The sequence below is a fragment of the Aphis gossypii genome, chromosome 2 (genome assembly GCF_020184175.1).
Source record: "Aphis gossypii isolate Hap1 chromosome 2, ASM2018417v2, whole genome shotgun sequence".
Taxonomy (NCBI): Eukaryota; Metazoa; Arthropoda; class Insecta; order Hemiptera; family Aphididae; genus Aphis; species Aphis gossypii.
Window position 1 is genome coordinate 38856478 of NC_065531.1, and position 18170 is coordinate 38874647.

The following is an 18170-nucleotide window of genomic DNA, read 5'->3' on the forward strand; positions in this document are numbered from 1 at the left end:
GAATCTAATGTGAAATATACCTAGGCTAATAATATTATTGTAATGATGTGCGCTTAGCCATCATATATCTTAAATTTTAAATGTATAATAAATAATATTCAATAAAATACAATATTATTTATTATAATAATTGTAATAATAACATATGTATAATAATTATAATAATTGATAGCTTTAAATATAAGATAAAACTCACACATATACACATATACCACGCACACACTCTTATCTGTATAAGAATTAGATATATAAAGAGACTGGTAGTCGCCGACAAGGCCCGGTGTGTTGTTGCCGTCTTTTTGTATAAGGATTCATAAGCGAATGTAATACACTACGCAGATCGTTATACAAAAGGCATATTATACAATTATTTAATTTTTAAACATTTGTTAAAATATAATTCATGTGTTTATAAAATAAAGTTAAGTATAAATGAATAGTTAATTTAAAGAAAAAAGGTGTAATCATTTTGATATATAAATCAATCACATCACGTTATATCTTGAATACGAGCTGCGATTGCAACAAGCAAGTCGACACAAGAATCAGAGAGGTAATTCCATCAAATTATAATTATTTGACAAGTAATGATTTAGAAATATATAATAGTGCCCGATTAACTTACCATCGTTTTCTCTATCATTACATTATATAATTGTAAAATTAAAAACATATATATTTAAAAGTTCGAAAATTGTTTATAAATTACGCAATTTAATATTTTAGTATTAGGTATAATTAGATAAAATTCATACTTTTTAAAAATCACAATCCTAACGAGTGCAAGTGACGCTCAAAACCAAAACCAATAGAGATATAAACCAAACTGTATTTGATCACGAAATTCTTGATCAATTTGTTCAATGGTACCTACCTATACGTACGTGTGTGAAATTTTTGCCAGTGATAAGTAAAATAAATTAGAGTAAAAGATGTGAAACGATAAATTTCTGCAAAACAAAATAACAGATATTTTGGCCCATGAAAACCAACTATAGTGCAGGTGAGATGGAAATAAGTGGGAGTGGAAAATAGAAGGAAAATCTAGAAAACACTAGAAATATATTACACCACCCAATATATTGCTCGTGCATTCTAAACATACAGAGAAAAATTTCATTTTGTACGGAAAACTTTTAACACGTATTCATTGCTATTATTTTATATAAGTATATAATACGAACATAGATGAAATACACACAACACTTTAATGTAATGCAAGAATAATGACCAAAGAAATTGTTATTTTAAAAACGAACTGAAATCCAAAACAAGTGCAAATTCAAGTATAATAAACCTAGACGTTGTTTATGACACAAATAGGTCATATATACTCTATATATTACAATGCAATACAATTTTTTTAGGAAAGAGCTCTTTTATATTTGAATCATATGAATCATTTATAAGATAATAATAATTATCAAATAGATAATACAATATAGTTTGAGTTTTTAATTACTATAATTCAAGTTTCTCAGAAATATCTTAATAACTTTACATATTAAAACAAAAATAACTTTATTAAATATCTATGCATATATTTTACTATGTAAGTTATTATTATTATTATTATAAAATTCTGTAATGCATCAATAGTTAATAAATATATATTATGACAAAATGTTATCTATTACAAATTAGTTGTTTTCGAAATCCTAAGTATTCAACATACTTTATTATTTTATAATTCAATATATAATTACTTCTATCAAATAATTCGAAATCTAATAACATTCGTAATTAGATACATCAAAAACTTCAAATAAAATGTATACATATATATAATATAAGCAAATGAAATTGAATAATGAATATAAAATAAACAAATATAAACTGTTTACATAATTTTACAATTGCAATCATTTATTTAATTTAAATATACCGTTTCCAATTAAAATTTGTAGTAAAACTTATTTTTTTCTCTTGAAATATTTAATATAAAAACAATGTTGAAGTCAAAATTAAAAATATGTATAGTTTAGTTTTTCTTTATAGCTTGTAAAAATAAAAACAATAATAAATTTTAAAACGATTTGAATTAATACGGTTGTAAACATAACCATTTATGCTGTTACATTTTTGCTTTTTACGTACATACAACCACATACAAAATATAGGTACTGCAATTTTATCTAAGAAATATTTTTTTTTTTTTTAATTATGTAGAGGAAATGATCTACATACGTTCCGAACTAACCTTTTATTTTATTGAAATTCAAAGATCAAAGGTCTAATTTAATTTAAGGTTAACACTTTACATTTCTTTTATTTGAACTACAACATTCTAATATAATACATTAATGAAGCAGATTTATAAAAAAAATTATAATAGTCATACTTATTATTGCTGTAAATTCTATGATTAGATAGTGTTAAATGGCTTTAAAAATTAAATAAATATTTCAATAAACTTAAGCTCTCACGTCAAAAATTAATTAAAAATGTCAGTACAATTATTAAAAACATTTTATTGTAGCTAAACTATAGCTATATTACACAAGTAATCTTTTAGTTCCTTTTATTTATATTAATGGAAATGTAAACTAAAATAAATGAAAAATATTTTTAAATTGCTAGTTAAAAATAAATGTTTAAATGATAAAAATAAAACCATTTTATGAAAAAAAAAAAAAAAACAGAAATATATCAATTTCCTTTTAAAGTGAAAAGAAAAAACATTAAAGTCACTAAAAGTGTCAAAAGTTTAATTGGAATTAGATTTCATAAACAACATGGAAAGGTTGTAAAACTGAATTAAACACATTCTGAAAACTATAATATTTAGAATATTGTTTTCGTAATATAACAACTTAAAATGAACCTATATTAAAAAAATTTAATGCACAAAGATTTAATTGTATCAACTAAAAAATCGTTGTTTATAAAATCGGCGACCGGTAACTATAACCAGATCAAATAGATCATGAGAGAGAATAAATATTTACAACTATGGAGTGAAAACTGTAGACTAAAAGAGTTCTACAGCTTATATAACTTATCATTTTAATTCGTATATAATATATCGTGTTTTTATATTATTTGATGATAGTTAACGAATTTTTTTTTCTTTTTGAATGAATAATAAACATATTCGAATATGTTAATAAACAATAAACAATCATAATATGGTTAATACAATTTTGATTTCATGGAAATATTATACGTGGCAAATTACTACCAACATAAATAATTTTTAATACATAAATTACATTTATATTATAAATCAATATTATTAAAAATAATTAAAAATACTAAATTGGATAACCGTGATATTTTAAACTATTTTACGTATATAAAATATATCACAATAAACTCAAATTTAATAATACAAAAAATACTTCAAACTATCAATATTTGCATTGATTGTAATATATTGTAGCCTTTAAATAATATACGCTGTGAGTATCATATAACGAATGTGATATTTTTACTGATTTAAAATAGAAAATATAATTATCAAAAAATGCTATATTAGGACGAGAAAAACAAAACAAAAACAATATCCGGTATCTGTATTCTGTCTGACTTATAAAGCGAAAATGACATACTTATAAATTAAAATTTCTAAAAATTGTAACAACGGGTTCAATAAGTTTAATATCTTTAACATTAACGTTTTAGTACAAGAAGTTATTGTTATCAGATCATTTATAACTATTTATAAAAATATAACAGTAAAAAAAAGTAAATTTATATTTATATATATATATAAAGTTATATATTTATAACCATTTAATTTGAAAAGGAACAAACTTAATCATGCACAATCTCTATTGAACGACGCTGTAATAAAACTATTTTTAAATTATAAAAGAGAAGCCTAACTATAGTCATTGGTTAAGACTTTTAGGAGAATAGAATTACTCGCCAGTTATTTACTGGCTATTTTCCTTAGAGGAATCAGTATAGACGATTTAAACATTACTTTGACAATGAAAGCAATCATAATATAGTTACAGAAAACTAAATTACATGTATGGAATTATACATCTAACAAGGATATTTTTCATCAATATAAATAATTAACAGTATATATTTGATAGCCCTAAGTACAAGTGACTTCAAAAGTTAGACTAAGTGAAAGATTATAATTGCTATTGGTCATCGATAGTTTTCAACTTTAGAAGAAGCTCCTGATGTTAATACTGGAGAGATAGAGCATAGCTTAAGTATAGTAGATAATACACTTTCAAGAAGTGATTTTCCAAAGAAGAAATCACTAACATAATGTTAATAACCAAGGATACATCTAGTTGAATATTAGGTCTAGGAGATGGATTGCATATTCAACCCACTTGAGACATATTAATACATAATCAATACCAAAATATACATTTTTAGGAAAATTAAACTATAAAAATTTATTATTAGTAATTCTGTCAATAGAATAAACTGAAGATAATTAGTTTACGAAATTAAGTGAATTATCACAAGGTTTATCATTCAAATGCGTGTTATGTGCAATATTTTGAAAAAATACAATATTATAGCATTAAATTAGATTATTGTTGAAACGAACAATTCAAATACACAAAAAGCAACTCACCGATCATAGAAACGCAATATTTTAAAAAGCTAATATAATAATATGAACCTTTTTCAATACTTAAGGAACTAAAAATAAAAAATCCAAAATCGATTATATACATCCAAATTTTAGGCAATTGATTAATTTATAGTGATTCATGAGTATGCATTTTAAGTACACAAGTATAACCTAAACAGTTAGTTGAAATATTTTTTGAAACGCGAATTAATTCTACAATGTACTAATATTATTTAAAATATATACATTTTATGGTTTATAATTTATAATCTTAAGATCATTTAAAAATAGATGATTTCTTTTACACTTTACGATAATTTAGTTAACACTGATAAACTACTGTATTTAAGATAATTTTAAATTATATTTTGTTGAAATTTAAACAAATTTAGTACTTTTTTTTGAAGGTAGTTATAGCTATAGAAATTTTTAGTACAATATGATTAAATAATAAATAAGACACTTTGATAAAATATTTACGTACTTAATGTTACGTCCGAAACAAATTGAAATATCAAATAAGCGTTACTAAAATATTTTCACTAACCTGGCGGCTAATTGTTGATAATAATAACTTTAATTATAACTAGTATACAGTATAGGTCAACTATTTTTATAAAATAATTTCATAAGCCTCTTAAAGTGTATCTTGCGAAAGAAAAACTCCCGATTCAGAGGTACTAACAATTATTAAACATTTTTTTTTCTATATATTAACAATAAATGATCTATACACAATCAAACATTATAAACAGAAAACTTAAAAAAACCTTAAGGAATAAAGGAAATCTCTAAACTTACCTGTAAGTTCGGAGGACAATGGTCTAAAAGTTCTAACATATGTCGGATGTTTTGCGCATCTTGTATGATAAAGTTTAATTCCATGTCGAATTCGCCACCAACCAACTGTAACAAAATTAAATCATACTCTCGGTTAATTTTGAATACATTTGCACAGATAGAAAGAAGACAAGATAAAGGTGTGACGTTGAGGTAATTTTCCAGCCTTTTGGAAGTAGCATCATCAGCATAAAAAAAATTAATTAAATATTTACAGTGGGCGAAGTATACTAAAAAATCGATAATACAAGTTATGTCATTTTTTTAATATTCAATGGTGTTATATTAAAAATGAACATAGTTTATGACGATGAACAATTGTTCAACACAAAAATTTCAAATTTAAAACAGCGTAGCTTTACCCAAGCGTAGGTAGGTACTGAAACTTTTGAGATTAAAAGTATATTAACAATTGTTATACATTTTTTTTTAACTTGACATAATATACTTTAACTTAAAACAGTTTCAACAGATTAACATAATTAAACTGATAAATTGAACAATGCGTCAAGTTAAAAAGGTAGTATAAACTTTTTAAAGAATATCGTTTTTTTTAAGCTATAGGTAATATGGTTTTCACATAAATTATTTATTGGAAGTACCTAACAAATAATTATAATGAAATACAAAATAAATCAATAACCATAAACTTTATTAACCACTAAATATCAAATAATATCGTCATTACAATATACGAGTATGATGATAATAATAATAATATATTACAATTTATCTAGAACAGTTTAATAATAATTTAACCTTCACATTGCATAAATTCTAATTTTGATTAATTAACAAACATATTACGTATCTTATCAAAATAATAGTTTTTAATTAACTTCAATAGCATGTACCATATATAAATAAATAACATGTTGACTCAATATTAAACATAAATACAACACAGTATTATAGATTAAAAAACCATGATTATATTAATTAGACATCTTTACTACTTTTTAAATATTTCAAAAATGTGTACACTGTTCAAACAAAGGTTTAATAATTAATAAATGAATATAAAGCGTCATCATATTAACAAGAGTAATTAATATATTAAAAGCATTAATGTTGTATGTTGTTTCCTGTATTTGACACGAAAAATTGGTCAAAGGGATTGTACTTAAACATTTATGCGTATATTTATTCAGATAAACGCCCATAGCAGTCAGCAAGTAGAACATAAAGTATATGTATACACCAACAATAAAGTTATGAAAAAAAAACACCGAATGTAATAAAATATAAAATTGGAATTTATAAATTATATGAATAAAACATTTTCAATATTATTATTATATAAACGGTGTTTACAATCAAAGCATTATTGATGTAACGATAGAAATTCGTAATTCGAAGAGTTTGAAAGTTATCTCAACAAATACTATTTAATTAAATTCACTAGAGCAATATAGTGTGTATATCTTAATAGTTTCAAAAAGTTGGTAGTAGTTAATTTAGCAGATAGCGAAGAAGTAGGTATGCAATAGAAATATATACGCATCACAAATACCTATTTTCAATTCTAATAAACTTAAACATTTTACAATTCAGCTGGAAATTGTATTTATTGATTTTGGACTAATTTTTATTTAACAGCGATTGATGTAACTATGACTGAATTCATTACACACACATTCTAGAGTTCAAAGAATCATTGAAAAGTTTAGAACATATCTAAACAGTCAATTAATTCTACCGATAAAAGTCAAACGTTAAATAAAATAAAAAAAACTCATCGAACAAATATTAAAAACTTTATAACTAAATAAATTGAATAACAAATAAACGAATACCTACATAATGGTAATATTATAAATATCCTATCTGGTTTTGGATTTTCAACAATAATAGAATCATAATAAAAACTACAATGTTTCATACCATATTCAAATTGTTATATAATATTATATAATCTATTGTGATTATTTAAATAAGTATTTTAAACTTCAACCTAAAACTGTTCGAAAATGATAAAATCATCACTTCATATAAAAAATTTACATTAGTTAAAAGAAAATTAATTTGCCCTGATTAGGTTCAGTGGAGAAAAGACTATTTCATAAAAAATCCTATATCCTACCGATTATGACTTGAACTGGAAAGTATTTAAAAAATCAGCTACAAGCTAATGAGTGATTAAAAATTATACTGGACTAATAATTTCCAAAAAAAAAAAGTATTTTTATTTTGTTTATTATGATGAATTAATTGCATCGCATTATTAAATGGTTAGGTTAAATATATTTAGCGAACATTGTTTATGATTGACCGATTTATCAATTTCATCATTTTTAAGATACTCAATTAACGCATCATTGCATCACACTATCACAGTAAGGGTATACACAAATAATGGATTATCAAACTCAATATTCATTAGACATACGCATATTTAATTAATTCGTTAAAAACTAACATACAATGGTATGCAACCATAAAATGTTTTGTTTGGATTATTTAGATAAGATACAACATTTTAATTAAACGAAGCGAGAAAGGACTTAAAATTAATATGCAAACTGTAATGCAACTTCAACAATCTTAAGATAATATTATATGATATTTATTTATTGTAATAATACGATATATATGTAATATAGCAAATAGTTCTTTTCTTTTTCGTTACTCTAGATTATTTATCTTTAATAATATATACATATACATAATATATGAAATCAATCGGTCAAAATTAAATAAAACATTTTAATGATAATTTAATTCTAATATTTTTTTCACAGGATATTTTTATTTTGACAACAAATAATTAGTATAAGACTTTAATATGAATGGATAACTTATTTAACGAGTTTTATAGGAGTTAACAAACAAGCAAATCGGGTCAGCGAATATAACAATTGGTATACCTAGAGAAAAGCACGTTCAAATAATAAAAGAAAAAAATTAAACCAATACGAACGAACTTAAAAACCAAAGAACATGTTCTGATATATAGCAGTATGTACTTCGTTATTAAGTAAATCACTAAATCCCTGTAATACAGATATATTGAATTTGAATTCATCAATATATTATTGTACACGTAATCATTTTATTGTACATTATCTGAGCGGAGATATTGTGCCAGCCTTTAATGTTTCTAAAAATATTTTATATTTTTATTTTAATTTAGAAATATGTTAAGTTACTAATATTTAAAGAAAAATTATTGTGTATCCTTCATAATATAACATACGTAATGGCACAAAATCCCAAGTATCAACGAATATAATTATTTCTATAAAAAAAACTTATGTAATATCAGTGTTAAATGTTTAAGCTTGTTTTGACCAAGCGCATAAAAACAACTGTGGTCAACATTAATAATAATAAAAAAAAAAAAAAAATGCAAACGGTTCTAAATGCTGAAAAACAGACAATGTGTTATAAAATGTATACCATGTCTAGAATAATGTTCCGTTAAAAAAAAGTGAAAATTTCAAGTATCTTCTTATGTTATTTGTTTTTAACGACAACAGACACAAAAAAATAAATAACATACAGCATTGTAAAAACGATAAAAAAAATTGAATTAAACATTATACAGACATAATTATCATGAGATCTTCATGATTTAAAAAGTTTTAACTAAAAGTAAATTTTTAATTATGATCGAATCATATCATTAACACACACTAAAAAAAAGATCATGCGATAATTATAAATATGTTATACGCTATAATAATCCTAAATATGATAACAATATTTTAAGAATAAGAAAATAATATAATGATCTATATGGACGAAACATTTCGTTATGTAACTTAAGCAATTACTTAATTTATGGAAAACAACTATTCTGTAGTAAATATAATAATATTAATATTAAAGTATGCTACCTAAGCTACTTACATATATTTACGTATATGCTACTAGTTTATACTTCTATAACATAAATTACTTCTGAAGTTAATACAATTCCCTTGTGTATGTATATTTATTATTACTAAATTTCTTAATACATTTAAAATGTTACATAAAATGATTATATCAAACTAAAATAATTTTTGAATTTGTTTTTATTCGCCAAAAATAAATTGTTTTCTGAAATATAAATATTATGTATAACTATAGTTTAAGGAATTTGTTTAATTACTTATTTATTTTACATCATAAGTAAAAAGACATTTTTCTTGGATCTTTTTCTTTTTAAAATCACATTATATGAATATATATATAATTAGTAAATACAAAGTAATATATATGCATATTATTTTATGTTCTATATAATATCGATTACACTTAAGTTATAAAAAGTATGATTTTCCTAAGACAATCATCTCCTTTTTTTTCTTCAACATTTTTCTTATTTTAAAATCTAATTATTGGAATTTATAAATATACTTGAAATCCATGCTTTCAAATTCTCGAGATTTTTTCGTACAACCTAAGGGAGCATACAAGGGTATAAACTTCTTTTTTACAAATGAAAACTCCTCTATACTATAAAATATTTATCAGAAAATGTTAACGTATCAAAATCAAAATTCTAACGAATAGTTTTTGAGTTGTTTGACTTAGTTTACTAAGGATAATAGGTCCATAGGTCCACAACAATGATAATCAATATTTAGAGAATATGGGGACTATGGTGATTTGGAAATTTTAGCAATTAATATTTATGGTATGCAAAAATCGTTCAAGCATAATAAAGACTAGATAAAATATAATATGTAATATTTTTTACATTTGTTAAAATATTTTAGAGAATAATATACTTAATATACGAATTTAAAACCAAAAAACATGATTTGTGAGCATGTTTTGGCGAATCATTATACACTCTGTATACTTTATATTGCAGTTACATAATAATATTCTGTTACTGGATTTTCTGTGTCGAGTTTTTCTTTAATTTAATTGTCTGTTAAAATTGTTATTAATACAAAAATTAGATTTATTAACGAAGCCATGAACGACAAACATATCTATAGATTTATTAAAGTAAAAAGTAATAATACAAATACAAATACACCAATAATGCAGGTAATCCTTAGTTAATTATGTACTACCTACATATAAATATACCGAATATAATTGAATATTTAATTTAAAAACTTATGAAGGTCAATATATTATGGGTGAAAAATGATTATAGTTCTTCAATATATTATAGACTTAAAGATTATGATTATTATTTATTATACACCTATTTTAAAACATTTTTCTTTTCGACATTAAAAGACAAGTACCTGTATTACTTACAAAATAGGTTTCGTGTAGCATTCGTTTCGTAGTGTACAAAATCAACCTAACACAACGTTTGATATTCAAAATGTCGATTACGTCCACTTTCAATAATAGATACTCAGATCATAATATGTTATATATAAGGTCTCAACTATTCTAACTAAATAATAACCGTATACGACCCACTGTCCTGTGCAAAAACATATTTGGCACAGCGGCGGATCGATAGTTTCAATCTTCTACAATACGTTAAAATGCACAGCTCAATATTATTTGCATATTATACAATGCCCTTATATACATATCTATATATATATTTAATATTATATAAACTTTCGGACTGCAGCAGTTAACGCGGCAAAATGTTCAAAGGACGCCAGGGGCCACGTAATATTTGACCTACGCGGTGAGGGAGGGGTGCAATATGTACACGACGATCGTATAGAAAACAACTAGTGCGAATGAATCGCACGTTGATTGGCTTTGTCATCAGATACCGTCGAGCGTGTATACGATGCGCACAATGAACGTTCATTAAGGTATTGGTAGTAATTCGTGTGAAGTGGCACGTTGGTTAATGCGAGCGCACTCTCTCTTTTATCGACTCACGCATATAGATGGATGAATATGCCACAAGCCAATGTTGAGTGTGTGTCGGTAGCATGCAGAAATATTGCATTATAATGATAAGTAAAATATGTAATGTTTTGCTCAACGAGCTTATTATAAAAATATATTGGCCGTCTCGTGGGATCGAATAAACAAAAAACAATTACCAAGAATCGACTTTGTCATCAACAAAACAAAAGAAATCGCACGGTAATATGATTTTAACAAAATACCTCAAGTGAAATAAATTTATAAAAATTATATCTCAAAATAATTTTTATTAATTTTGTCCAGTATAATTATTAATTACCTATCTTATTATTATAGTATTTTTTAATAAAACGACCATAATTATAGTATAAACTCTGAAAATGGAGCAAAATATCTTAAATTACAACATTTTATACCCATGTTAAACTTCGCATAAACGTGTCCTGTTGTAATAAAAGCCCTACAGAACCTACAATTAACGGTCTCAGTTTAAGTACCCAAGATAAGAGCGACTTAAGTTTCAAATGAAACATTATTCATTGAACAGTTAATTATATCGTCAGTCAGTATTTAGAGTTGATATGCTTGATGAAGATGATTGGCTTTTAACAGCAAATAGAATAAAATGTACAAGCCATTACGACATTTTATATTTAAATTACTTACGAGAAGATGAGATTTTGATTAAAGAAAAATAATTCACTTAAATTTTACTTATTAAGTATATGATAAAGAGACTAAATATAGAGACATTTTCAGTGGGTACAAACATAGATTTTTGTTTAATTTAAAGATATACACTAGATAGGATTTTTTCTTATAAATATAGGTACATACATGAAGAGGTAATTGAAACTTTTTTAAACATTTTTTTTATATACATAACACCAACAGCATCACAATCACAAGTGGTGGCATTATAATGAAAAATATAAATAAAAATAAAGCTCTGACGCAATTTGGAAGGGTATTTTTTACAGTCCAGTGCCCTTTTATCAAGCTCTACTCAACCAAGAGTGGCAGCGTGGATGGCAGAATACTAACTGAATGTTTTTTACGACTCTCAACATTCCAATTTTAATTAGTATGGACTAGTTTTTTAGCTATTGTTTTCCGGTGGATGGCTTGATTAAGATGGGGTGAAGAGAAAATAAAAATAAAAACCAAAAATCAATGTCAGAAATATGTAATGCGAAGTGAAATGGTTTTTTTCTCCCATTTATTTTCCCCAAGTATACGAGTAATTTTATAACGCAATAAATTAATAATACCAACTATTAAAATAAAAAAAATATTAATAAGCAAATAAGTATTTTTTATACACAATTCATTACTAAAATTATAGATACATTTGGAGAAAAAATAATTATAAATCATTATTAAAATATAAAGTTGCCATCAAAATATGTAAATACATAAATATACATGTAACAGAAATTTATTTACGGATATATAAGTGCTATATTCGTATCTTTTAGTAAATCCGATAGTCTGAAATAACAACATATATTCAAATATCATTTTATTTGATTAAAATTCTTTATTAAGCTACCTGTTACAGAACTAAATAATAATAATAAATAATAAATAATGATATACGAATAAAACAGTGAAAATCCTCCAAATGGAGATACTTCATTATGAAATATAGGTTATTATGTTATAATAATAATAAGTAGCTGTATTTTATGTTAATAGCGATAGTGATGTACTTTTTTTGTAGATAAACGGATCACAACACCACTATGTGTTTAGTCTTATTTTATATAGGGTTGAGATGGCGAGTTAATTGTAAGTGAAGGGCTCATGTAATGGAGCTTTGCCAATTCAGCGGCAGTGAGTATTTTGAAATCTGAATAAAGAGTATTATAGAAAACAGTGAATGGACCTTTTGAGTTGATGCGATGGACATTAAACTGGAATCTTTAAGAACGATTGATAATGAAAATTATGGCTTATCTTCATAGTAGTGTGACGTAAGACAAAGTGGGTCATAGAAGAAGTTTATACAGTAATAGCATGACAAAAAGTTTTTTTTTTTTTTTAATTTAAGATCAAATAAAGAAGTCATTTATTGAGTGACTTAAGTTCTTTATTTTTATGTAAGGTAACAAAGTAAATTATCGATCGATGTTGATTTCAGAGTAGCGCACGCATTGCATGGGAAATATAGGAAAAATTAAATATGTTTGTTATTATTTTTTTTTTCATACTTTTGTGACCTATTTCATTGATTAGACCGCATGTCATAGTAAATACTGAAATACGTCCAAATTGTATAAAATGTATAAAACATACTAGTAACAGTGAGAGTAAATATCCATAACGATAAACAAATATGAGTATTTAATTTGCTTTAAACAGAAAAGGTAAACCAAACAGTCCATAGATACAATAATTGAGTATAATTGTGCCATATATAAGTATTAAAGTTAAAAAAAAAGGTATAGAAAATTTAAGTTTAAAATTGTGAAGAATAAAAGATTGATTATGTATGTATGAGTGGTTCTAGACTCAAAAAACACCAATGTAAAAAAATTCTAAAATACCTCAAGTATTGTATTATAATTTGACCAGGTCAACCGTACGAAACCAGAAATCGATTTTATATCGTATTTAGATTAATAAAACTACATAGTATAGTAAATGGACAAAACTTATTTTTGAAAAATCAAAACACGTATGATTTGAGTCTCCACACCCAGGAATAGCATGTTTTTATTTCCAAATGCAATGTGTAGGTTGATAACATCGAAACACAATATTGAAAAATTAACTAATCATGGGTTATAATGGTATAAAATGTATAGATAACAATTTATTTTACACTCGTTTACACATACGTCTGAGTAATACTCACTAATATTATTAGCAAAGCTTTTAAAATATCTAATTAACCATACAAAAACCTACAGTAACCTAAAAAATGTCCATTCTAATAGCTATATAATATATATATGTGTGTCAACTGCGTTTAACTGGACCTTTTATTTTGATTAAATATCAACATCAGGTACACAAATGCAATGTGGGTAACTACTAACTACAGTTATACAGACTTTGTATTTTCCATGAAATAATGGAAGTATCAGAACGACGGAAGAGCAACACTTACGAGAGGATCGCTCATTTCATTTAAACCACATATTAAAAATCACTGTTAACCCTACAACAGGATTTAATATAAAATACCACATCGAAAATTAAACAACAAAAAATATGTTATGATTTTCTGAAACAGCAAAAATACAGTATGATGATAAAATTAATATTATGTTGTTTTTTTCATCAATTAGTTTTACCTTTACCATAATTACTGAATAAAACCACAAAATCTACTAATTAAAACAAAAATATCTTGTAAATAACACACAACTACTAATTTTCAATACCTAGAATATATTTTTTTAAATGTTATTAATTAGGTACATAAACAAGCATAGTTTTTATAGGCTAGCAAACATAATTTATTTAAAAAATTATATAGTTTTATCAACTCTCCAAAAAAGTAACATAATTACAAATACGTATTGTTAGCATTAAGGTAGCAAACAAACAAACTATTTTATGTATATGAAATTAAAATATTCTTAAATACAATAGAAAAGAATAAAATACAATACAATAGAATTTAACTAAGTTTTAATACTAAACATTTTGTAGATGAAAATAAATAAATTTGAAAAATGTATTATTCCAAGAAACCGTATATACAAATATATCGAATGACCTGGAACGATTGACGTCACATAACAAACCAGACAATGTCAAATAATTTTAAAAAAAACTACCGTCTGAATCTTAAAATAAAATAAAAATAAAACACGCGAACACTTCTCGGTAAATCGTTCTCGGGACAATGAATTCTACATACAATATTTAATATGAAGATTATTCAAATTTAAAAAATGTGTTATTTTTTTTAATTTTATGCATACTATGAGACGTTGGAAATCATAGTTATTAAATAAAACTAAATTACTTTGTGACTATAATGACTTATTTAAAGAAATAAGGCGTTAAATTATTTGAATTTAATAATGTAATTTTTCCTAAATAGGTTAAAAATGAAACAGAATAGCCAATTATAAATAATGACTCATAATAGATAACTTTTGTTTTAAGATGTTAAATAGCTGCATAAGTAATTAATACTTCTCTTTGTAGATAAAAACTAAAGAAACATTTTCTTCGAAGTGATATTACTTCGCTAAAAGATCAAAAATAATTTAACACTTTTCAAACCAACTTGAAATTAAATTATTATTATTATTATTATATCATGTATATTATGACGTAAAATGTATTAAACGATAATTTTATTTGTATTTAAAAAGAAAACATCATAAGTGATTAACTTATACTAAATATTACAAATAATGTAGACACATACTATTTGAACATAATATTTTAAAATATATTACTCATGTTGGAATGTATAAATAATAATATCGTACGAACGTACTCACACAGTTTTTTTTATTTACTATTGTATTACTATTGTATTTAGGTGGTACATAACAATTTGGTAGGCACAAAGCACGAACGCTTAACAAAAAAAAAAAAAAACTAAGTGATTGTGTTAAATTGTAAATGAACGATAGATGAAATTAATTTACCTTTAAGCATAAAATACTATACACAAGTTAGGAGAATGTATATAAAACGTCACACACACGCACCTTTATTGATAATATTTAAGTACATATACGACACGACGCGTCGCGACAGTTCATACTTGAACGGTTAACTGGGTGTACAAAATGGTAATTATGTTTATCTTGTACACAAAGATAATTCTCAGCATTAGATAAAAGCAATAACAACGTTAAAAAAAAAAACGTGATTTAAAAGTGTTGACTATGAGAATATACTGACAAAAATTAATTTAAATAATTTACATAAGATATAATATTGTTTTCGTTGAATTGTTGAATTCCATTAATATTATATTTTCTAACTGTCTTGTGGAAGTAGTCTATAGTAAATTATTTCTATTGAACGAGTAATGATATATTTATAATATAATGCAAAGCTGTTGATTAATATTCCAATAACAAATGCGTGAAACGATAAATTGCAAAGAAAAGAATAATTTTGGTATCAATAAAACACAATATTTAAAATTTTGTTGAGACTATTCTTTTAGCTTATAAATATATTTATTCTAACTAAGATTCTAACTAGATTTTAGACGATTTATAATCTGAACTCAAAACTGTTGAATATTTGAAAATGTATTTCAATGATTATTTCCAAAAACTATATAACCTTATGTATATATTAGTTTGTTTGAGTATGCAAACAAATATTTTAATTTTTTAACTACAACTATGTATTCATTTTAAAAACGGGGAATTAGATAGCCTAACATCATTAATCTAATTCATACAAATTGAGTTCAGACATCGAGTATACAAACCGTGTATATTTTCAATAATCCATAATATGTTTTATTATATTATAATCTTCCGATTACGGTCGATATGATAATTCTAAAACTAGAATGAATTTAAAACTATAAAAATGATCAATTGGATGGCATACAAATATAGCCATGTATGATTAAAAAACATAATTGTATGATTGATGATAAAATTAAGCAAAAAAAAAGTTTAAGGAATATACAGAACTTATTGTTTCTATTGAAATGGATCACCACAGTCAAAGGCATCATATGACAGGTTTGTCATCAAAATTATGACCGATGGTGTTGTAAGAAAAATTAAATTCACAGTATACCTACAAATTATACATTATTTTTTTAAATTTTTAACATAGCACCAACAACTAAAATTATTATGTTTTTTATAAGACTTTAATTAGTTATCTATCATTAAAAAGCTATAAACATAATTAATTTACTCTACTAAACAGCATATTTTTTTTATCACATTAACATTTTATTTTTTTTATAACCAATTGGCGTTAATTACATAATTTATGAAAGCATTAATAATTAATTGTTATGTGATAAACTACTCCTTAGACGATAATGAAATTACAATATATAGTATATACGATTATAAAATATATTCTTTTCTAAGTTTTATAAAGCAAGATTTTTAAGACTCTTTAATATGTTTATCGAAAATGTTAATTTATTTACGATAGATAAGTCGATCAATTTAATCAAAAAAATATTAAATTAAAGTAAATTTTAACATGTATAATATGCTAAATATAAGTATTAAGTGGGTACCTATGTTATAAAAAGTCTATATTTTCTTTATAATTATTCATTTTAATATTATACTATGTAATGTCACTTTAATATACATACATAAGTTATAGCGTTGTGAATTTTAAAATATAACTACTAAAATAATAAATATATATCTTGTAAGATACAATACAAAGTTTGACTTTAGACCTACATTAATTAATTGTTGTTATAGTGTTGCTGCTTCTGAGCAAAACATTAAAAAAAAAACATTTAAATACGAAATAGGTACAACATTAATCATATTTCAAATGATTTTATTACTTAACTATGTACACATTTTGTCTCCAAATAGTTATTCTATGTTTATCAGATGTCTAAATAAGTGTAACCAACCATAAGATACAAAAAAAATTTTAACAGATATTATTATAATGATGTGTATCAAACAAGATACAAAATCAAGTTAAGGTTTAAACCTTAACCCTTTATGATTTTAATATTATTATTTATATTTCAAATAGAGTAGAATGTTTAAAAGATCAGAATAAACACTACTGGTCAATAAAAAAAATTTAAATTGATAAAATTTGATTCATTACTTAAAAATGAATTTATAGAGGTAAATTGAGACTACATCATGATTTGTGGAATTCAGACGTTGAGTTTACAAATTTATTTTAAATACATTCAAGATGTATCAGCTTAAAACATTTTGAACTTATGAATAATTTATTCGAAATTAGCAACGCTTAACATTAAAGAACACATGATTTGATTGAATAATAACGAGACTTAACTTTAAAGTCAATAGATATATATTCCGGT

General features: G+C 24.1%; 1 protein-coding gene across 9 annotated transcripts in view; it reads right to left on the reverse strand.

The window, feature by feature from the left end:
* Nucleotides 1-18170, reverse strand: part of LOC114131353 (neurobeachin) — a 224593-nt gene that overhangs the window by 131028 nt on the left and 75395 nt on the right. For 8 of the 9 annotated variants that reach the window (XM_050200867.1, XM_050200864.1, XM_050200862.1 and 5 more), the window contains one exon: nt 5351-5455. In XM_050200867.1, the coding sequence (XP_050056824.1) occupies nt 5351-5455 (105 nt within the window). Of the gene's footprint in view, nt 1-5350; nt 5456-15648; nt 15728-15798; nt 15930-18170 lie in introns of those variants that run through there. The other variant, XM_050200868.1, reaches the window with a different exon arrangement.